The sequence below is a fragment of the Triticum urartu genome, chromosome 1, assembly GCF_003073215.2.
Source record: "Triticum urartu cultivar G1812 chromosome 1, Tu2.1, whole genome shotgun sequence".
NCBI lineage: Eukaryota > Viridiplantae > Streptophyta > Magnoliopsida > Poales > Poaceae > Triticum > Triticum urartu.
In genome coordinates this window covers 531,343,049-531,365,944 of record NC_053022.1, presented here as the reverse complement: position 1 = coordinate 531,365,944, position 22,896 = coordinate 531,343,049, and the positions used below count along the sequence as shown (strand labels likewise).

At 43.6% G+C, this 22,896-nt stretch overlaps 1 protein-coding gene across 1 annotated transcript; it reads right to left on the bottom strand.

Moving 5' to 3' along the window:
- Positions 1–11,833: 11,833 nt before the first annotated feature.
- Positions 11,834–15,236, bottom strand: LOC125526525. The gene is made up of 4 exons (XM_048691208.1): positions 14,871–15,236; positions 13,264–14,448; positions 13,043–13,149; positions 11,834–12,402 (listed from the first exon to the last, which is right to left on the bottom strand). The coding sequence occupies exons 1-4, from the start codon at positions 15,138–15,140 to the stop codon at positions 12,141–12,143; spliced, it is 1,824 nt and encodes a 607-aa protein (XP_048547165.1). The 5' UTR covers positions 15,141–15,236; the 3' UTR covers positions 11,834–12,140.
- Between the last annotated feature and the right edge of the window lie 7,660 nt (positions 15,237–22,896).

The following is a 22,896-nucleotide window of genomic DNA, read 5'->3' as shown; positions in this document are numbered from 1 at the left end:
TCGTCAGCTGGCTTGAAGGATGTGGATTTGGATCTCCTATCGAGTATCACATCATCCCTGTTAACCGTGGAGCGCAGCGTAGTCAGTTCCTCGGCCACTAAGGCTTCGGATAGCGCCTCAAGGGCTAATGCGGCCGTCTTGTTTTCGGCGCGGAGTGCTATGTCCGGATCACTAGCTAGAGTGATAATTCCATTCGGCCCGGGCATCTTAAGCTTCATGTACCCGTAATGGGGTATTGCTTGGAAGATTGTGAATGCTTCCCACCCTAGTAAAGCGTGACATCCACTCTTAAACGGGGCCACCTGAAACGTGACTTCTTCGGACCTGTAATTATCCGGTGTGCCAAACACCACATCTAGTGTGATTTTTCCTATGCAGCGCGCTTCCCGACTGGGGATTATTCCTCTAAAGGTTGTGCTGCTTCGCTCGATGCGGTTCCAGTCTATTTCCATTTTTTGAAGGGTTTCCTCATAAATGAGGTTCAGTCCGCTGCCTCCATCCATGAGCACCTTGGTGAGGCGAAAGCCGTCCACTATGGGACTGAGGACCAATGCGGCTGGTGCTCGGGCTGTTCGGAATCTAGGTTCGTCACTTGCGTTGAAGGTAATAGCAGTGTCACTCCATGGATTTATTGTTGCAACTTGATAGACTTCGGCGAGGCTGCGGAGTGTTCTTTTTCGCATATTGTTTGATGCGAAAGTCTCGAAGACTGTGAGAACGGTACTGGTGTTCTCGGGCTGGTTTTCTGCGGCCTCCAGAATTAAGAGGTCCTCGCCAATTTTGGCCACCTGCCGAAGTATCCAACATGCTCTAAGGCTGTGAGTTGGTGTGGCGTCCTCTGTACTGTGAATTCTACAGGGTCCATCAAGCCACCTTTCCAGTACGGTTCCATGCCTTGTAGAGGGTTTTGGCTTTTTGGTGTTTATCCCGGGTGTCCTATGATGATGCACCCTCTTAGTTCGGACGGGATTATTATTCAAGGCCGGATTATCCCAAAATTTTATTTCGGTTTTCTAGGCGCTTTCCATCGCACAGTATTTTTGTACTATGGACGCCAAGTCAGCGAAGCGTGTAATATCACGACAACTTACGGCGTTAAGGATTCCCCCGTCCTTGCAATTACTGCAGAAAATTGAGATTGCGTCTCCCTCACGGCAATCCTTTATCCTGTTCATAACCAGGAGGAATCTGGCCCAGTAATTATGTACTGTTTCCTCGGGCTTCTGCCTGATTTGGGAGAGATCGCTTATGTTCGGGTGGGCAGGTGTCGTTGAATCTGAAACCTCACCCAATCCAAGATTCGGAGGCCGAAGAGTTTCCGAACTCTGAAGTTCGGAGTCTTGGATGTTGTCCAACGAATCTAGCCCGTTGCCTGATCCTAAGCTCAGGTCTTGAGTTACATCCTCCTCTCCGCGGGTATCCGGCTTGGAGGAGTCGGGAATTCGGACGTAGCTAGTCCTTAAAATAGATGAAGGGTCGCCGCACTGCGCCTCTACCACGGCAACGTGGTGGGTGACTTGGGGAGAGTTAATTTCTCTTAGATCGGGTTTAAGCCCAAACTGGTCATAATCCGTAGTGACCCCCAGGGCGGCAATGCGATCCAAGAGCTCGTTTATGGAAGAGAGCTCCATTGGATCTAGCTGCTCGACGAGCTCCGAGCTGACGTGTAGGTTGCTTTTGATGACCCGAGAGGTCACCGTCGGTGCAACAGCCGAACAGGCGGTCATGAGGAAACCACCTAGCCGGAGGGTTTGGCCGACAGCCAAGGCTCCCTTAGCAATGGTGCCGTCTTTAAATACGGGAGGAGGCATCCTTCCTGATTGCGACGGCACAGAGAAACTCTCAATGAAAGCACCAATGTCAGTGTCAAAACCGGCGGATCTCGGGTAGGGGGTCCCGAACTGTGCATCAAGGCCGGATGGTAACAGGAGACAAGGGACACGATGTTTTTTACCCAGGTTCAGGCCCTCTCGATGGAGGTAATACCCCACTCCTGCTTGATTAATATTGATGATATGGGTAGTACAAGAGTAGATCTACCACGAGATCAAGGAGGCTAAACCCTAGAAGCTAGCCTATGGTATGATTGTTGTGTATGGAGTTGATTGCCTATGGACTACAACCCTCCGGTTTATATAGACACTGGATAGGGTTAGGGTTACATAGAGTCGGTTACAATGGTAGGAGATCTTGAATATCCGCATCGCCAAGCTTGCCTTCCACGCCAAGGAAAGTCCCATCCGGACACGGGACAAAGTCTTCAATCTTGTATCTTCATAGTCCAGGAGTCCGGCTGAAGGTATAGTCCGGCTACTCGAACACCCCCTAATCCAGGACTCCCTCACCCGACCTCGGGCAATCGACACACCGTAGACCAACATAGGCTTCCCAAAGAGGTCAACATGCCAGTCTAAATCCTAAGTGCGAAGGGGTCATGAACCGATCGCCCTAAGCACTCCTACACATTGCGTGACTGGCCGAGGACCAGAGCCACCTCTTCATCAGGCCTGTCGCCCACCCCAAAAATCAGCCCGCCTATTTGAACTGTGAAATCTGGAAAGATTTCAAAAGGAATGTACGACGCTGAGGGTCCCATATACCATTACCCTGCGTGGTGGTTACTGCGTATATGCCAATGGCAGTCTCAGGTTGTAACACCCCGGATATGATTTACCCAATATGTAATCCAACTCTTGCCGTTTCTGGCGTTAAGTTATTTTATTTCCTCGGGTTCAGGTTTTTGTCTCCGTGTGTTGTTGTCGTTGTCATGCATCTCATATCATGTCATCATGTGCATTGCATTTGCATACATGTTCGTCTCATGCATCCGAGCATTTTCCCAGTTGTCCGTTTTGCATTCCGGCGCTTCGTTCTCCTCCGGTGGTCATTTCTACCTTTCTTTCATGTGTGGGGATTAAACATTTTCGGATTGGGCCGAGACTTGCCAAGCGGCCTTGGTTTACTACCGGTAGACCGCCTGTCAAGTTTCGTACCATTTGGACTTCGTATGATGCTCCAACGGTTAACCGAGGGACCGAGAAGGCCTCATGTGTGTTGCAGCCCAACACCCCTCCATTTTGTCCCAAAACCCACCAAAACCCTCTCCATCATCTAGAGCGTTCGATCACGATCGCGTGGCCGAAAACCGCACCTCATTTGGACACTCCTAGCTCCCTCTATGCCTATAAATACACCCCCCTCCGAAATTCGCGGTTCCCCTCTCCCGAAACCCTAAAAATCACCCCTGGCCGGACTCTTCGCGCCGTCGTGCCCGGCCAGTGAGATTGCACCACGTGTCGCACCGGAAGCCTCCCCGCCGCCGGCCCGCTCGGCCCGCCGCCGGCCCCCGAGGCCCAGACACCGCGCCCCACCGCCCGGTTGTCGTCCGCCGCCCGCCCGATCCACTCACGAGCCGCCACGTGTCGCCGCCGCCTCCCTCCGCCGTCGGCCCGGCGAGCCCGCGGGAGGCCCTCCCCGGCCCGCAGCTCCCCGCGTGCCCCGCACCCCTCATCCCCGCGCCCGGCCGGGCCAACTCCGGCGACGCCCTCCGCCGCCTCCGCCTCCCCAAGTCCCGGTCGGCCCTTCCCCGGCGACCTCGAGCTCCAACTCCGGCGGCCTCCCCTCCAAGCTCCGTCGCCGACCCCGGTGGTCCTCGGTTCCCGCGCCTCAGATCTGGATCTGGAAATCCTAGGGGTTGACCTCTCTTTTTTTCCCTAAGTCCTAGATTATTTTGCATACTTTGACCTGCTACATCTTTGCATCCGTAGATCCGTTTTGGGCATATAGCATATCAAAATGTTCGTCTCAGAGAGTACATCATTTCATTTCATTGCATCATTTTCATTTGAGTTCATCTTGATGTCCGAAATGCTGTTGGAAGAGTACTATTTGAGATAATTGTCAGATCTGCTCCTCCAAATGGCTATTTGTCATTTTTGCCTGATTATTGTGTGCATGATATGCCCCTGAGCTCTACATGAGTTTTTTTATATGTTTTGCCATCTTTCCAGAGATTCTATCCATGTATTTTTGTGATGTGTGTGGTGACTAGCACAAGCTTGCAAAGTGGTGCATTCGTTAATGCTGATTTCAGGGACTTAGCAATTCCACTAAGTCCTTGATCTGTTTTTATCAATATGCCTTATGTTCATGTTGTTTCCTAGTGATCCGTGCCTCTTTTGAGGATGATCAGTAAGGGTGATTTGTTAATCTTGTAGTGCTCTATCCATCCATGTATTTGTTTGCAATTATGGAGCACCCTAGCTTGAGTCAATCGAGCTCTACTTTTGTCATTTCGTGAATCTGGACAAATTGTCTACTTGTTAGCGATTTTGCCGAGGATGTTGTAGTTGATCCGTGCATGCTATGTTATTGTTCTTGCCATGTCTAGCTCGTATAATGTGTAATCTTGATGGGTGTATGCTTAGCTTGTCATGACTTGCTCTGTAGTGAGTGCATCGAGCTCGTAAACATGCCTACTTGATATCTGTTTTCAGCATGCTCCAGTTTTCACCAAGTCTGAGAACTGATTATGTTTTTGACATGTTCACATGCTTGCAATTGTATTTTCTGATCCCTTTTGGCTCAAGGTCACTAAGGGACTTTTGTTAAGCTCTTTGAGTAGCTCCATGCCGTGTTTTACTTTGCCATGTGCAGTTCCTGTAGCATCTAGTTTTCATGCTCCAAAGTGTGCTACCTGATCTGAAATTCCAGACAAGTGTTAATTTCACTAAGTCTGAAATCTGTTTACCAATTGCATTTTTGCCATGCTTGTTTGAACCTGTTAATGGATGAATTGGCCGTAGCTCAGTGTTCATCTTTTGTTAAGAATTATGAATGGATTCCTTCCATGTATTTTTTTGCCATGTTTGAGTGCTGTAGCATGTTTGTCTTGTTGCATTTGGATGGTTACTTGCTGTATATCGCAGACCGGTGCCATTTTTAAATTGCTTGCCATTTCCAAATCGTGTCTCCGATTCCGGTATTCTTTATATCGATTTCAACCGAAATCACCTCACCTTTCCAATGGAACACTTGGATTTCCATGTTGAGGCCAGGTTCTTTCTTTCCTTGTCAAATCTTGCATATGCATCACATATCGCATCCCGCATAGCATACCATGTTTGCATCATGTTGTTTGAGCTTTGCACGTGGTTGATTGTGTTCCTTTTGCTTGTTTGTCTTGTTTGGGTAGAGCCGGGAGATGAGTTCACTAACGAGGAGCCCGTTGAGTTTGCTTTCAAGGATCCAGTCAACTCTAACAACTTTGCAGGCAAGATGATCATACCCTCAAAATCACTTCTATCTTTGCTTTGCTAGATGCTCGCTCTTTTGCTATGCCTATGCTACAATGCCTACCACTTTCTTTTCATGCCTCCCAAATTGCCATGTCAAACCTCTAACCCACCATGTCCTAGCAAACCATTGATTGGCTATGTTACCGCTTTGCTCAGCCCCTCTTATAGCGTTGCTAGTTGCAGGTGAAGATTGAAGACCGTTCCTTGTTGGAACATTACTTTCTTGTTGGGATATCACTATATTATCTTGTTATATTAATGCATCTATATACTTGGTAAAGGGTGGAAGGCTCGGCCTCTCGCCTAGTGTTTTGTTCCACTCTTGCCGCCCTAGTTTCCATCATATCGGTGTTATGTTCCCGGATTTTGCGTTCCTTACGCGGTTGGGTGATAATGGGAACCCCTTGACAGTTCGCCTTGAATAAAGCTTTTCCAGCAATGCCCAACCTTGGCTTTACCATTTGCCACCTAGCCTCTTTTTCCCTTGGGTTTCCGGAGCCCAAGGGTCATCTTATTTAAACCCCCCCGGGCCAGTGCTCCTCTGAGTGTTGGTCCACCTCGTCAGCCGCCGGTGGCCACCAGGGGCAACTCTGGGCTGGCCTACCAGAAGTTTAGACAATCTGAATGTGCCCTGAGAACGAGATATGTGCAGCTCCTATCGGGATTTGTTGGCACATTCGGGCGGTGTTGCTGGATTTGTTTTAACTTGTCGAAGTGTCTTGTAGAACCGGGATACCGAGTCTGATCGGAATGTCTCGGGAGAAGGTATATCCTTCGCTGACCATGAGAGCCTGTCATGGGCTAAGTTGGGACCCCCTGTAGGGATTTGAACTTTCGAAAGCCGTGCCCGCGGTTATGGGCAGATGGGAATTTGTTAATGTCCGGTTATAGATAACTTGAACCTTAACTTAATTAAAATGAATCAACCGTGTGAGTTACCGTGATGGTCTCTTCTCGGCGGAGTCCGGGAAGTGAACACAGTGTTGGAGTAATGCTTGCCGCAGGTTGTTCTCTAGTTATTCGTTCGCGCTTTGCCTTCTCTTCTCGCTCTCTTTTGCGAACAGGTTAGCCACCATACATGCTAGTCGCTTGCTGCAGCTCCTCATATTACCTTGCCTTACCTATAAGCTTAAATAGTCTTGATCGCGAGGGTGCGAGATTGCTGAGTCCCTGTGGCTCACAGATTACTTCCAAACCAGATGCAGGGCCTGATGACTCCGTATCGGATGACACGCTTGAGCTCAAGTGAGAGTTTGACGAGGACTCACGCCGTTACTATGTGTCTTTCCCTGATGATCAGTAGTGGTGCCCAGTTGGGGTGATCGGGACCGTGTCGCATGTTGGGTTGATCTTTTATTTTGGCACCGTAGTCGGGCCATGAGTGATTGGATGATGTAATGCTATTTATGTACTTTGTTTGACGTGGCGAGTGTAAGCCAACTATGTACCTTCCCCTTTTATTATCTATTTACATGGGATGTTGTGAAGATTGCCTTACTTGCGACATTGCTTTCAATGCGGTTATGCCTCTAAGTCGTGCTTCGACACGTAGGAGATATAGCCGCATCGAGGGCGTTACACAGGTCAAATACCCAATCTTGGTAAACATGCTATTATGAAATAACCGCGGACACCGATTAGGGACCTGGCCCACCTCTCTCCTAGGTGGTCTATGCCTTCCATGTTGTTCTGCCACAGGAATCCCTCACGTTGGCTGCTGGGATAGGTCCCAAGCTACCACCACATCCTATGTGATACCGCTACCAGCCAGCTGCCACAGTGAATCACTCGCGAGTGCTCTCCGAGCCAACTCGACTTCAGTATGAACATACTTCATCTTCATCGGCATCTCGTTGCAGTCCATCTCGCTCCATGTCATAGGCCACCGAAGTCCGGGGTCTGATAACCCACAAGTATTGGGGATCACAACAATTTTCGAGGATAGAGTATTCGACTCAAATTTATATATTCGACACAAGGGGAGCCAAAGAATATTTATAAGTATTAGTGGTTGAATTGTCAATTCAAGCACACCTGGAGATTAAATATCTGCAGCAAAGTGATCAGTAGCACAGTAATATAATAGTTTGATAGTATTAGTAGTAACAGAAGTAATAGTTTTGTAGCAGTTGTGACAGTAGCAATAGTAGTATTCACGCAGCAAGAACAATATGTGAAAAACTCGTAGGCATTGGTTCGGTGATTTCGTTGGATGATATTCATTAGATATCAGTCATAACCTAGGGTGACACAGAATTAGCTCCAGTTCATAAATATAATGTAGGCATGTATTCCGTAAATAGTTATACGTGCTTATGGAAAAGAACTTGCATGACATCTTTTGTCCTACCCTCCTGTCGCAGTGGGGTTCATAAGGAAACTAAGGGATATTAAGGCCTGCTTTTAATAGAGAACCGTAACAAAGCATTAGCACATAGTGAATATATGAACTCCTCAAACTACGGTCATCACCGGAAAAATACCACGCACGATTTCTGTCAGAAAGTCGATACCTTGATTACAAGAAAATGCTAAATGAATGAAAGAAAATGGCATACCACAAATTCTTCACAAGAAATATTGCTTCACTGAATATAAGATACCACTATATTTTCCATAGACATACAAATAATATCAGCGAGTCTTTTTTACATGTGTACAAGAATGTTGGAATCCTAACAAAATCTGCATATAGCTAACTATAATTCTATGCACGCATATGTAAACAAGACACCAAATTGGCATATGTATTGCATTAGTGGGAACATTACAAAACATAGAACATGCAACATTTAAGAATAATCTATTCAATTTTACACAAAAAACTTGCCCAAATTGAAGATTAACATTTAAATTTGAACCTCAAATCTCCTTTAAAAATATGGAGAGGAAACATTGAACCATGCACAAACTTTCTATATGATAAAAGGGCAATTACTTGGAATAATAGCCATATATCGCAGTTTAAAAATGAGTAACAAACTAGGGTAAACGCGCGCACACACACACCCACACACAAGAGGGTGGGGAGGCATATATCAGAAAATGAGAACGACAAATCAGTAGTGGCGCAAACTTAGGGTAAAAGCATGGGGGTCAGAGAGGACTGAGGAGGCGTACCCAAAAAAGCGGCGTTGTGGTTCCACTTAGGGCAACAACATGTGAGGTGGGGGAGGGGTGTAGGCGGTTCAAGCTTAGAGTAAAAGCACATATATGTGAGGGGGGGAGGGGGAAGGCGTAACGAAAAGCAGCGGTGGCTCAAACTTAGGGCAAATGAACGGGGGGAGGGAGATGGGAGAAGAGCTGGCATACCTGAAACAAAAACACATGTGGATATTCCTTCTAAAAATTTACATGCACACGTGGTAAATATTTAGGGATATTTGAAACTTGTATAAATTTCCAATTTCTTAAAACTTTGAACCATTTGTAGCATCTGAGTCAAAAGTCTCCACTCGGTGTATATACATGCACATGTGGACAACATTTAAGGATATTTTGTAACTTTTATAGATTTCGAATTTTTGAAGACTTTGGGCCATTTGGAGCATATGAGACAAAAGTCTACACTTGGTGTATTGTATGACTACGTTACCGTGAAAGATAATTAATCCAAATCAATAAACATACATGCAAATTGTTTAATTTTTTACCACAAATATGCGTAGAAGTGTTTTCACAGCCTATTAACAGCATAGATCATATTTTGCATACATTCAAATAATCATCTAAATGAAAAATGGACAATTTCTGATAAAGCCTGTCTTAAATACATGTTATATAAATTATAAGAAAAGAGTATGGACTTTTATGAAGCGTGAGTACTTAAGTTAGTTCAAAGTGGGTGGCATATTCTTTGCAGTAAGGTTACATGTTTTGAACAGGTATTGCCAGTTAGGTATGATCTCCTAAAGGATAAACACCGTTGCTGATATAACCCTAACAATTCTCCTAGATGATAAAGTGCAACGTTCATCTAACTCTAACTGCTGGATTATGATTGTGTCTAAATAATCGAGAAGATGATGAGGATTAACATGATATATAGAAGGCAGAAAAAAAATGGCTACTTACGCTATACCAAAAGGCACACCACATTGTACCTCAAACCATTAAAGCTGACACAATGTTACAAAGCATATTTGAATGAAGAGAACAATCCTGTGTGATTTCCGAGAACTGAATGCGGGCATGTAAGAATTACAGCAAAGGACATAGTGATTCAACATCAATTCATGTGGTAACCAATCAAATAATGTGAAATGAACATTAGCTCGATGGTAATCGCTGAAACACAAATGGTGATATGCATGTGCAGGCTGGGAAAAATAATCATTCTGAAAACTGTAGGAAGCAATCACATCACCTGATTTAAAAAGGAGCAACAGAATTATACGTAAAATTTAAGAAATATTCAATTTTCGTTGAGACAGAAAAGAGTTATAACAGAAAATAGATAACAATTACTGCTCTGCTTTTGTTTGTGTGAAGACCCCAGGATGTAGAACTGTGTGGTTGTTTTCAACTTGTAGTAGAGTATATCCAGAGTCCTGGGAAATATTGATAACAATAACAACCAGCAAAACCGAAAATCTGTTGCAACTATATTGAAATGGGTGTAGTTCCTCATGATAAAACCCCTGGAAAGACCTAGCTGACCAGAACTTGCCGTGACAAATACATTAAATGGCAGTGAGTTCATCCAGTTCAATCTGGCAATTCTATGGGAGAGCTACTACTCTCCATATTAGTGCAAATAAAGTATTTTAAACTACAGCGATGTCTAAAATGGAATAATTGCAATTCCTTTCCAACAAATTTATTTTTTCACATTGCCAGCGCTGATGAACCTACAACTAGACCACACTGTACATGCCAGACCCTTCCTGCTCAAATAAATACTCCTTAGGGAATAAAAGGAACACAAATTACCATTAAGAAAATGGTGACATGGCTAGCCATCGCAAGAGAAGTATTGAACTAGCCATGAGCTCAATTATCATAATTTTTCAAGTTTTTAATGTATCCAGATTTGTATTCTTCCATTATCTTTCTTACCCCTTCCATTGGAACACAACATGCTACACGATTTTGTGAATATATATGTGCATAGGTCGTAGGTGGCCAGCTACAAAACAATTTACCCCAGCTACAAAATATTGATCTGAAATATGATTCAGAAATCAGAGCAAAACAGAAGTTCCACTTTCATCCAATTAATCCCACTGAATCCTTTAGTCAAGCAATCAGTCACGCCGAGTATCATGGAGAGAAAGAAAAATACCTGATGGACAATGCTGCTATATATCTTTAAGGAAAAATAGTAGTCGAAGCCTGCAATGTAAAACGTTGGTCCCCAACTTCATCAGCAAACAACTTCAGAATCAAAATTGTATATCTATCCAGATGAGGGGGAGCGACCTGAGGTGAGTGGCAACCACATCGCTGAGCGATGATGCCGAGGCGCAATATCATCGCAGGACAAAACGGGGCTGACCACCGGCGCTGCCGCTGCCGTTGTTTCTTTTTTTGTGTGTGAATAACTGCCGTTGTTTCTTCAGTGCTAGCGGCAGTCAGTGAGGATTCATTCCTTGGCCTCCGATAGCCGGATGTGCTTCCCGCCGTCCTCTTCGCCCAAACGATTGGACTCAACTCGTGCAGCGCGTTCATGCCATCTTGTTCTCCGTGGAAGGCTGGAGAAGATAGGCGGCGGTACGGGGAATCGGGGAGAGAGAGCGCGCAGAAGAAATGAGTCCGTTCTGGCTGTGGCGGCGGCCAAGGGAGGAAACAGCAGCGGTGAAGATCCCATGGGAGAGTGGGAGAGGGAAGAGGCGGCGGAGCGGAGGACGCGCTGGGCTACGGCGGCAACGGCTCCGGTCAGGCGCGGTCGAGAGGACGGCAGCGCGGACAAGGAGGACAGAGGAAGGGAAGATTGGTAGGGGGGTTTGACGGAGGCAGATTACGGTCAGAAAGAGGAGGAAGCATCTGGGTTGTCTATCTTTGATCCGACGGTGCGTAAACAACAACTCAATCTTCTTCCAATTAGGAACTGTACGTACTACCTAAGATGAATTTTTTGCATTTGCGAAAAGAAAAGAAACAACGATGATTCTATGCTCAATTTTCCGTTGATGAATCTGGTTACGAACCACGGAGAAACAAGGCATGCGCCAGACAAGAGTCATCATGTCTCAGAATCTTCAAAGGGCCGACGCTACAGCGAGGGCGGATTGGCCACCTCTGGTGCTTCCCCTTGTTGCAGCAAAAAATAGTCCTTCACAACATTTAATTTGAACATCAGCAATAATTTTCTCACGGTATGTCAAAATGTTGCAAAAAACACAGCAATTCAAGCGCACCCACGCAGCAATTTTTTCGTGTCTGCAAAAACTCCCCATATTTGCAGCAGAATCTGTAAAAACAATCATCGCAGCATATGCAACATATGCAACATATGAACCAAACATTTGCAGCAAAAAATGCACCTTTTCAAATTCAAATTTAATGCACGACTCAAAAAAAGAGAAGAGAAAGACTAATCCAACTTACAAATCTCAGATCTAGAGTGGGGGCAGTAATATCCAGCTTGTACGGCACAGAGATACATTTCAACAGACAGACACGGATACATGCCAAGCTTCAGGAGAGTACAGCACAGATATTAACGGTTAAAAACGATCCACTAATCAGCACTTCAGCAAAACAAACTATCCCTAGGTCTTTCCCTAAAAGGAGCCCATAACAACTATATATACACAAGGCTCCATGGTGAGCGTCACTGTTCTCCCGTGGTATCGCGGTCTGTTCTTCAGGCCCCAATCCATGCAATCACCCAGAGAAGACTCACCGCGAGGCCTTCTTCTTCAGTCTTTTACTTTTACTGGCACCGTATTCCCTCTTTATCTCTGACATGTCCGCGCTGGGTCGCTTGCTGCTCATCCATTTGGCATCCCTAAACTCCTTGAATTTCCTGTGCTGCGTCAGCCAACTTGCATAATCCATGCCATCTTCGCATTCAACATAATCCACCAAATCACCCCACTCGGAGGAGTTCTTGTTTCCCAGAATGGACTCGAAAAAGGCTGTTCCGTCTACAGTTTTACCCCTGCCCAAATTGCAACAAGTCAGAGTACAAATCAAATTTAACTACAATTAGATTTTCTTTAGGGGCAGCGTCTTGCCACCCACCGGTGAAGCCACAGAGGCTGCCCAGTAAGCAGTTGCAAGCAAGCTTAGGAAACCAGCACGCGGTACTAAGAATTATCTTTCTTTTTTTCAAGAAAACGCAAAGGACTTTTGCGTTTCAGTTCATTGAAAAGAGATGCAGGCTAAGGCCCCACAAGTAAGAAACCAATAGCATAATATGTTAAGAGACGCTTAGTTGTTTGCTACCCTTCGTGATTTTGACAAACTTGTTTTTACTAAAGTTATGCTAAGCCACAACTTTCAAGATGGCAATTACAAACAAAAGATATGTTTGGATGGGTTGCAGCAGATGCTATGCCTTTCCTTTGAACTAGATTTCCTTCCTAATTTTCTACTCATCAATTCGTATTAAAGCATGCAACGCATTGAAAGGCATGCACGGTTTAAGCAATAGACTAGATGGTTCCTATTGAAGCATGCACGATTTAAGCAATAGACTAGATGGTTCCTATTGAAGCATGCACGATTTACATTTATTATAGTAAGCTAAAAAAACATGATGTAAAAGAACTGTTAGAGCTTAGAAGATTATCTTCTACCTGCTGTCCTCGACACAATCAGGCCCCGCCTCATCTTGAATACAACGTTTATGCACGTTAGTGTACTGCAAAGCTATTGATGTAGAAGATTTTCTACAAGCAGAACCCTGCATGCATGGTCATCAATTCAAACAAAGTGGAAGCAATAAAGTAAAATAAGACAACATATAGATAGTTCAGAGGAATCAGATCAAAACATTAAGCAGCTAAAAGTGTAACACCTTCAAACTATCCTCTTGGTCAATTGAATAGATCGCAAGCTCTTTTGAAGCAATAAGAAACTGAAATGCACTCAGACTTCTATCTTCATCAATCACAAGATTCATGGCCATCATGATCATGACAATGCAAGCTTTCCACAGAAAACCAAACCTCATTCTTAAACATAAGGCAAATAGGCTAGCAAAATGAAAAAGCATCAGCACTGAGGTGGTTTCCTTGTCAACAGACTTCTCAGCCATACCAAATAAGTCATGTATGTTAAGTCCATTAGCTTCATATTGCCCAAGTAAGCCGATGGTTTCAGATATGCGAAGTAATATATGATTTTCATGATGCCTGTCACCTGCAGCCCTCATTTCCCTAATAGAGCGAAGAACCTCTAGAAAAGAGGAACCCATTAGCCTAAGTACAGCAGCAAGGTAGATCATCTCCTCTGAAACGTTAGCATCCGATTCATGTGTCTCCTTCTGCTTAGCACAACCCAGGATATTTGACACTATTTTCTTCACAACAATAACAGCTTCCTGCCTTGATTGTTCCGGAAAGATATGCTGGTTCTCCTCAATGAAGCTCACAAAAATATCGAAGGCATTCCTCTCTTTGACATGCCGGCCATCATCACAGTGCACCTTGCAGAACAAAAGCAGCCTATTAACCTGACAGTTTAGCTTCTGATTAGTTGCGTCTTGGATACAAGATTTAAGAAGTTTCATGTGGGCGAAGCGACTGAACAGGCTCTTCGCAGCATTAGTTCTGTGAAAAACACCCAAATCTGGCAAGTATATCAAATAAGCATGCATGGCATTCTCAAACACTTGCAAATGCAGGTTCAGATCCCCATTGCCAACGCATCTGGATGCAAGCAATACAAAATGAGCTTGTGCAATAACAGGCATAGAAAACCAGTAGCTCTTTCGGACTAGGGAGATAGCTCCAGCCAAGCCAAGTTCTGGAGTGCGCTGCGTCGCCTTCTCAGACCAAGAGAGCGCACTAAAGAACTGCTCAAATTCCGCCTCATCTTGCACCGATGAAATGAAATGGTGGGACATGAGCTCCAGCCTGACACGGAGCTCATACTGGCATGATTTTGCCATGGTAGAGACCCTTGGTTCTTCCTGTATGGCATCATTGAGCATGGTGCAATTCCTCAGTTGGCTTATATCCACAAAATTCTGAAGGCACACCTGCAAGAACCGGATGCCTAATCAATTTCTAAATCAGTGATCTTGTAATTCTGCTTCTAACGATGGATTGCAATCTCTGAGTAATATATACAGGCGGGGGACAAAATCACAAGCAACCAGTGATTGGCCCATCTCAGTGAAACAAGTTCCTACAGCTCGTCCCTGGGCATTACGAGCATGGTTGGTTTGCTACCAATGTTTGGCTAGCCAAATGCTGGCAATGCCTAGATTTGCCAATAAAAAATGCCAACTTTATGTGAGATTGGCAAAAATAACTCTGAAACCAACCAACTAGTGGCCAATGTTTGGCACAATGCCAAACATTGACATGCCAAAAATTTTTGTACCAAACCAATCATGCTCTACATTTTTGGTGGACTGAAGCAACTAAGGGTGGGTGCGGGGGTAATTGATCGGGGTACCTCGAGGGCGGGGGCCAAGGAGGCGTCGGGGTCACGGGAGGGGATGCTGTGGATGAAGGCGCGGAGGAGGCTGACGCATCTGGCCGCCAGGCCGGGGTCGGCGTGGTCCAGGCGACGCAGCAGCTGGAAGCAGCAGCTGAGGAGCTGCGGAAGGTCAGCCGTGGGAGCGGAGGGCGGCGAGGAGGACGCGGCGGGATCGTACTGGGAGAGCTTCGCGAAGGCCCCGCGCGCCAGCTTTCGGGCGCCCTCCACCCCATCGGCGTCGGGCATCGGCGGCGTGGCGGCGAGGAAGAGAGGCAGCGGCGGGGATCGGGAGAGAGAGTGGGGATTTCGCCCTCCCTTTTTTTTCTGATGAGGCGGGCCAGATTTCGTCCTCCTGGGCTTTCCTTTTTTATGATTCCTCGTGGGCTTTACCGGCGGGCTTATTTCGCGGTATTTTTTCGTAGGCCCACGACCAACCTGCGGACTGGCCCTCCCGACTCCCGAGGCAAGATATTTAGGTTACGCCTATGTATCGCCCATATTGATGTTTAATAGGACTCCCTTTGTCCCGAATTACTTGTGATAAGAATGGATGTATCTAGACGTATTTTTAGTTCTAGATCGAGATAAGTAATTCAGGACGAAGGGAGTATTAGCAAACGATTGATGGCATCCGGTGCCTCATCAAACAAAGAACCGGTGTGGGGGGGGGGGGGGGGGGGGGGGGTTAGTAAATTTACAATTTACAAATTCATTCATTACTTTTTCGTAGACACTGACGCTAGTAGTACGAGGGCTCGTATGCGGGCCGGCCAATCAACTGGTACTTGAGGGTGCTTCGGTAGCTGGTTTGGGAAGTTTCCCTACCAGTTCTGGGAAGCTTCTTGGGTTTTTTCTTTCTTTTTTAGCTTTTCTGCATTGTTTTTTCTTTTCCTTATCTCCTATTTCTTTTATTTTCTTTCCTTTTACATTTCTATTTCTTATCATTTTCCCTTTCCCATTACCCTTTTTTCAAATGTGCAAACCATTTTAAAATTGCAATTTTTCTTCAAATTCATGAACTACTTTTTCAAAATTGTTCATAATTTTCCAAATTCGCAAACGTTTTTAAAAATCCTTAAACTTTGTTCAAATCTCTGAATAGTTTTTTTAATCATTGAACTTTTTTAAATCCATGATTATTTAAAAACAAATCCACAAACCTTTTTCCATTTCATGATTTGTTTTTGCAAAATTAGTGAACTTTTTCGAAATCCATGAAATTTTTCTTAATCCCGCAATCTTTTTCTGATCCTTTCAAGTTATTCAAGTTTGTGAATTGTTTTCATATCTATGAACTTTTTTAGAATCTCATGAACTTTTTTGAACTCTAGAACTGTTTCAAATTCATGAACTCGTTTTCAAATCTCTGAATTTTTTCAAACTCATGAACATTTTGAAATTCCTGAATTTCTGTCAAACTTGTGAAGTTTTTTCAAATTCGTAAACTTCTTTAAATAAAAATTCTTTAATAATTTTAAAATTTATAAACTTTTCTAAAAATTGTGAACTATTTCCAAATTCATGCACTTTAAAAAAATCAAATTCATGAAATATTTCCAAATTTGTCAACTTTTTTCAAATTCATGAACTTTTTTCAGATCCACAAATTAGTGAACATTTATTCAAATACCTCAACTTATTTCAGCTTTGTGAAATTTTTACAAATCAACCGATTCAGGAACATTTATTCAATTCCGAGACCAATTTTCAAATTTGTGATTTTTTTAAAAACATTTGTGTACTATTTTCAAATATACAAAAAACATTGTATCAAATTTTTTTTAAAAGTACTGTAAAAACCGCCTGGTTTTTTCTTAGTAGAGCAACTGCAGAAAAAGAAATCGGAGAAAAACTAGCTGAGAAAGAAAAGAAAAGAAAAACTAAGCGAAGTGGGCGAGCTGGTGCAATATTTGGCCGCGGCCCGCTTGCATCCCGCGCGAGCGCCCTGCTCGTTAACGGGGAGCTCTCGTGGCTGACTCGATTGCTAGGTTCGTTTCTTCATTTTTCTTTCTCGTTTTTTCTTTTTCCCTTTAGTTTTTCATCGGTTTTCATTTTCTGTTTCGTTACTTTTGTTTTCTGTTTTTTCTCATCTTTTTTGTTTTCTTACTTTTGGGTTTCCTTGTTTCATTTTGGCATTTTTTATTTCTTTGGTCTGTTTTTGTTCATTTGTCAGCTTTTATCGGTTTCATTTCTTTTTCACACATGTATAAATTTTCTCAATACAAACTTTACATTTTAGGGAACATGTGAAACATTTTTATGATATACATTAGAAATTTTCAAATATAGATGCAGTACATTTTTATTAAAAAAATGCATGGGTTTGAACACGTTATTGGACAAAATGGTAAAAATTTCCAAATACACGTTGTAATTTTTTTAATATAATAAAAACCTAAACTAAATTTTTCTATTTGCAACGTATAAACATTTTTGAAAATTTCATAGACATTTTTATAAACACGCAAATATTTCTTAAATGTCAAGATACATTTTTTTAATTTGAAAAAAATATATTTTACTTTTGTATATAACATTTTTATATGCCAGGAACATTTTTTTTGAAACGCGGGAATATTTCCATGAAATGTGAAGTGCATTTTTTTAAAGGCATGAAACATCCTTTTACATTATGGAAAAAATTGTTTTGCATTGTACACATTTAAAAAAATCACATACATTTGATGCAATTGTTTCTATGTGAGGATACCAAATGCAATGTATGTGTATGAAATGAAATTAAATATACAAGATTTTATATATGTATATATGTAATGGAATATCTAAATTATTTGTATTTGATGATGTGATTTGTATTGCTATGTTGCTTGGGGCCGCACTGCTAGCAGTCCAGTAGTATGGTTTTCTCGTACCGCCGTCGCCGTTGCCGTCTAAGAAATGTAGGTCCCCTTACCTCTGGCTGCCATCTTGGCGCTGAGAGGTGAGGGGACCTCTGATCTTCAAGACCTCTATGTTCTTCGTCAACGTCTAGTGATTATCATAGTTTTGCAAGAATAAATTTCCTCTCTTCCTTTTCGCGGTGCCACGAGGTCAGAGAGTTTTCTGTCCTCGTAGATCCGATTATTCGGATCTGATGAGTTTATGTTGCTGTGTCAAGTTTTTTTTGTTGGCCTGGTTCTTTATGGAGGTGAAATTTTTCATCGACACCATGGTGAAGATATAGTGATTCAACGGCTTGCACTTCTAAGGGATCATCCCCGACTCAAGTACATTCATTGATCAAGGCTTTCCATCTTTTTGGATGGGTGACTTAAGGCGCTTTCAAAAACCATTATTGCTAATGTTCGTGCAGGTGAAAGAGTGACAACATCGTTGCTTCAGTCCAATTGCAACATCTTTACTAAAGTCTTTGGAGTATTTCTTCGAGCAGAGATTGATACCGTGAAGAAAGTGTTTTCGGGAGATTCCATTGTAATTCCTAGCAATAAGAGTTACTTTCTATTTTCTTGAATTATAGGTTCAAATTAGAGTACCTGTAATTGTTATGAGTATAAATAAAGTTACAAGTGTTTTTAAAAAAATAGCAGTGTTGCCCAAGCTGCCAGCCAAAATCTTTGCATCACTAAATAGAGCTAGTCACTGATAAGCTTTAGCTTGCCGCCAATAGGATAATGGGAAAAGATTCTAATCACCCGATTGATAACGACGTGCGTTGGCCGCCTTCGTAACCGTTAGATCTGGTTTTAATGAGATGGCTCAGGAACAACGTATTACGTAGATTAAGTTTTGCAACTCAGTAGTCGTTGCAATCTTTCCCCACCACAACAATTAGTGTGTTGCGGGATCCAGCTCTGGCCGTCGCCATCGAGACTCGCCGTCGGCAAGCACGCCGACACGGTCGCCCCGGAGGAGCACCGACTTCCATTGTTGTCACCCCCTCGAGCTTCAGCCGTGACAGCAGTTCCTACAACATTAGCTCTGTTGCATAAATTTTCTGCAACTTGACCTTTGTTGCAAAAAAAACCTACAAATACTTCTGCAACATCATCTCTATTGCGAAAAAATTAGCAACACAATCTCTGTTGCAAATATTTTTGCAACATGACTTATGTTATCAAATGTTTCTGCAACATGACTTATGTTATCAAATGTTTCTATAACACGACTTATGTTGCAGAAATAGAGATGGCCCTTGGCCACTAGACTGAGCTTGATCCGACAGCTTGCGAGGCGGCGGAATTTTCCAAAGAATACATGCATGGATGATCTTTAAAATTTATGCAATAAGTTCTCTATTGCGAGAAATGTCTGCAACAAAATCTCTGTTGCAAAAAATAAAAAAATACAGACTCGGTTGATTACAACAAGAAGACTATTGCAAAAACACCACTCTTGTTGCAAGGGTGGCTGCTTACGTTGGTAGATCGTGAAGGAAATATGCCCTAAAGGCAATAATAAATTTATTATTTATTTCCTTATTTCATGATAAATGTTTATTATTCATGCTAGAATTGTATTAACCGGAAACATAATACATGTGTGAATACATAGACAAACAAAGTGTCACTAGTATGCCTCTACTTGACTAGCTTGTTGATCGAAGATGGTTATGTTTCCTAGCCATAGACATGAGTTGTCATTTGATTAACGGGATCACATCATTAGGAGAATGATGTGATTGACTTGACCCATTCTGTTAGCATAGCACTTGATCCTTTAGTTTGTTGCTATTGCTTTCTTCATGACTTATACATGTTCCTATGACTATGAGATTATGCAACTCCCGTTTACCGGAGGAACACTTTGTGTGCTACCAAACGTCACAACGTAACTGGGTGATTATAAAGGAGCTCTACAGGTGTCTCCAAAGGTACATGTTGGGTAGGCGTATTTCGAGATTAGGATTTATCACTCCGATTGTCGGAGAGGTATCTCTGGGCCCACTCGGTAATGCACATCACTATAAGCCTTGCAAGCATTGCAACTAATGAGTTAGTTGCAGGATGATGTATTACGGAACGAGTAAAGAGACTTGCCAGTAACGAGATTGAACTAGGTATTGAGATACCAACGATCGAATCTCGGGCAAGTAACATACCGATGACAAAGGGAACAGCGTATGTTGTTATGCGGCCTGACCGATAAAGATCTTCATAGAATATGTAGGAGCCAATATGAGCATCTAGGTTCCGCTATTGGTTATTGACCGGAGACGTGTCTCGGTCATGTCTACATAGTTCTTGAACCCGTAGGGTCCGCACGCTTAACGCTACGATGACAGTTATATTATGAGTTTATATGTTTTGATGTACCGAAGGAGTTCGGAGTCCCGGATGAGATCGGGGACATGACGAGGAGTCTCGAAATGGTCGAAACGTAAAGATCGATATATTGGACGACTATATTCGTACATCGGAAAGGTTCCGAGTGATTCGGGTATTTTCGGGGGTACCGGGGAGTTACGGGAATACGAGGAAGAAGTAATGGGCCTCATGGGCCAAGTGGTGGAAGAGAGGAGGCACGGCGCGTGGCCCCCCTAGCCCAAACCGAATTGGACTAGGGGCCGGCCCCCCTTTCCTCCTTTTCCTCCTTCTCCTTCCTTCTCCTTCTCCTCCTTCCTTTCCTCCTCCTAGTAGGAGTAGGAAAGGGGAGTCCTACTCCTACTAGGAGGAGGACTCCTCCTCCTGGCGCGCCCATAGAGGGCCGGCCAGCCTCCCCCCTTGCTCCTTTATATACAGGGTAGGGGGCACCTCTAGACACACAAGTTGATCAAGTTGATCGTCCCTTAGCCGTGTGCGGTGCCCCCTCCACCATAGTCCACCTTGATAATACTGTAGCGGTGATTAGGCGAAGCCCTGCGTCGGTAGAACATCAACATCGTCACCACGCCGCCGTGCTGACGAAACTCTCCCTCAACACTCGGCTGGATCGGAGTTCGAGGGACGTCATCGGGCTGAACGTGTGCTGAACTCGGAGGTGCCGTGCGTTCGGTACTTGATCGGTCGGATCGTGAAGACGTACGACTACATCAACCGCGTTGTGCTAACGCTTCCGATTTCGGCCTATGAGGGTACGTGGACAACACTCCCGCCTCTCGTTGCTATGCATCACCATGATCTTGCGTGTGCGTAGGAAATTTTTGAAATTACTACGTTCCCCAACAGTGGCATCCGAGCCTAGGTTTTATGCGTTGATGTTGTGCACGAGTAGAACACAAGTGAGTTGTGGGCGATATAAGTCATACTGCTTACCAGCATGTCATACTTTGGTTCAGCGGTATTGTTGGATGAAGCGGCCCGGACCGACATTACGCGTACGCTTACGCGAGACTGATTCTACCGACGTGCTTTGCACATAGGTGGCTGGCGGGTGTCAGTTTCTCCAACTTTAGTTGAACCAAGTGTGGCTACGCCCGGTCCTTGCGAAGGTTAAAACAGCACCAACTTGATAAATTATCGTTGTGGTTTTGATGCATAGGCAAGAACGGTTCTTGCTAAAGCCCGTAGCAGCCACGTAAAACTTGCAACAACAAAGTAGAGGACGTCTAACTTGTTTTTGCAGGGCATGTTGTGATGTGATATGGTCAAGACATGATGCTAAATTTTATTGTATGAGATGATCATGTTTTGTAACCGAGTTATCGGCAACTGGCAGGAGCCATATGGTTGTCACTTTATTGTATGCAATGCAATTGCGCTGTAATACTTTACTTTATCTCTAAGCGGTAGTGATAGTCGTGGAAGCATAAGATTGGCGAGACGACAACGATGCTACGATGGTGATCAAGGTGTCGCGCCGGTGACGATGGTGATCATGACGGTGCTTCGGAGGTGGAGATCATAAGCACAAGATGATGATGGCCATATCATATCACTTATATTGATTGCATGTGATGTTTATCTTTTATGCATCTTATCTTGCTTTGATTGACGGTAGCATTTAAGATGATCTCTCACTAAATTTGAAGATAAAAGTGTTCTCCCTGAGTATGTACCGTTGCCAAAGTTCGTCATGCCCAGACACCACGTGATGATCGGGTGTGATAAGCTCTACGTCCATCTACAACGGGTGCAAGCCAGTTTTGCACACGCAAAATACTCAGGTTAAACTTGACGAGCCTAGCATATGCAGATATGGCCTCGGAACACTGAGACCGAAAGGTCGAGCGTGAATCATATAGTAGATATGATCAACATATTGATGTTCACCATTGAAAGCTACTTCATTTCACGTGATGATCGGTTATGATTTAGTTGATTTGGATCACGTGATCACTTAGAAGATTAGAGGGATGTCTTTCTAAGTGGGAGTTCTTAAGTAATATGATTAAATTGAACTTAAATTTATCATGAACTTAGTCCTGATAGTATTTTGCAAATTATGTTGTAGATCAATAGCTCGCGTTGTTGCTTCCCTGTGTTTATTTTGATATGTTCCTAGAGAAAACTAAGTTGAAAGATGTTAGTAGCAATGATGCGGATTGGATCCGTGTTCTGAGGTTTATCCTCATTGCTGCACAGAAGAATTATGTTCTTGATGCACCGCTAGGTGACAGACCTATTGTAGGAGCACATGCAGACGTTATGAACGTTTGGATAGCTCAATATGATGACTACTTGATAGTTTAGTGCACCATGATTAAACGGCTTAGAATCATGACTTCAGAGACGTTTTGAATGTCATGGACCATATGAGATGTTCCAGGAGTTGAAGTTAATATTTCAAGCAAATAACCGAGTTGAGAGATATGAAGTCTCCAACAAGTTCTATAACTAAAAGATGGAGGAGAATAGCTCAAGCAGTGAGCATGTGCTCAGATTGTCTGGGTACTACAATCGCTTGAATCAAGTGGGAGTTAATCTTCCAAATAAAATAGTGATTGACAGAATTCTCTAGTCACCATCACCAAGTTAGTAGAACTTCGTGATGAACTATAATATGCAAGGGATAACGAAAACGATTCCCAAGCTCTTCGTGATGCTGAAATCGACGAAGGTAGAAATCAAGAAAAGCATCAAGTGTTGATGGTAAACAAAACCAC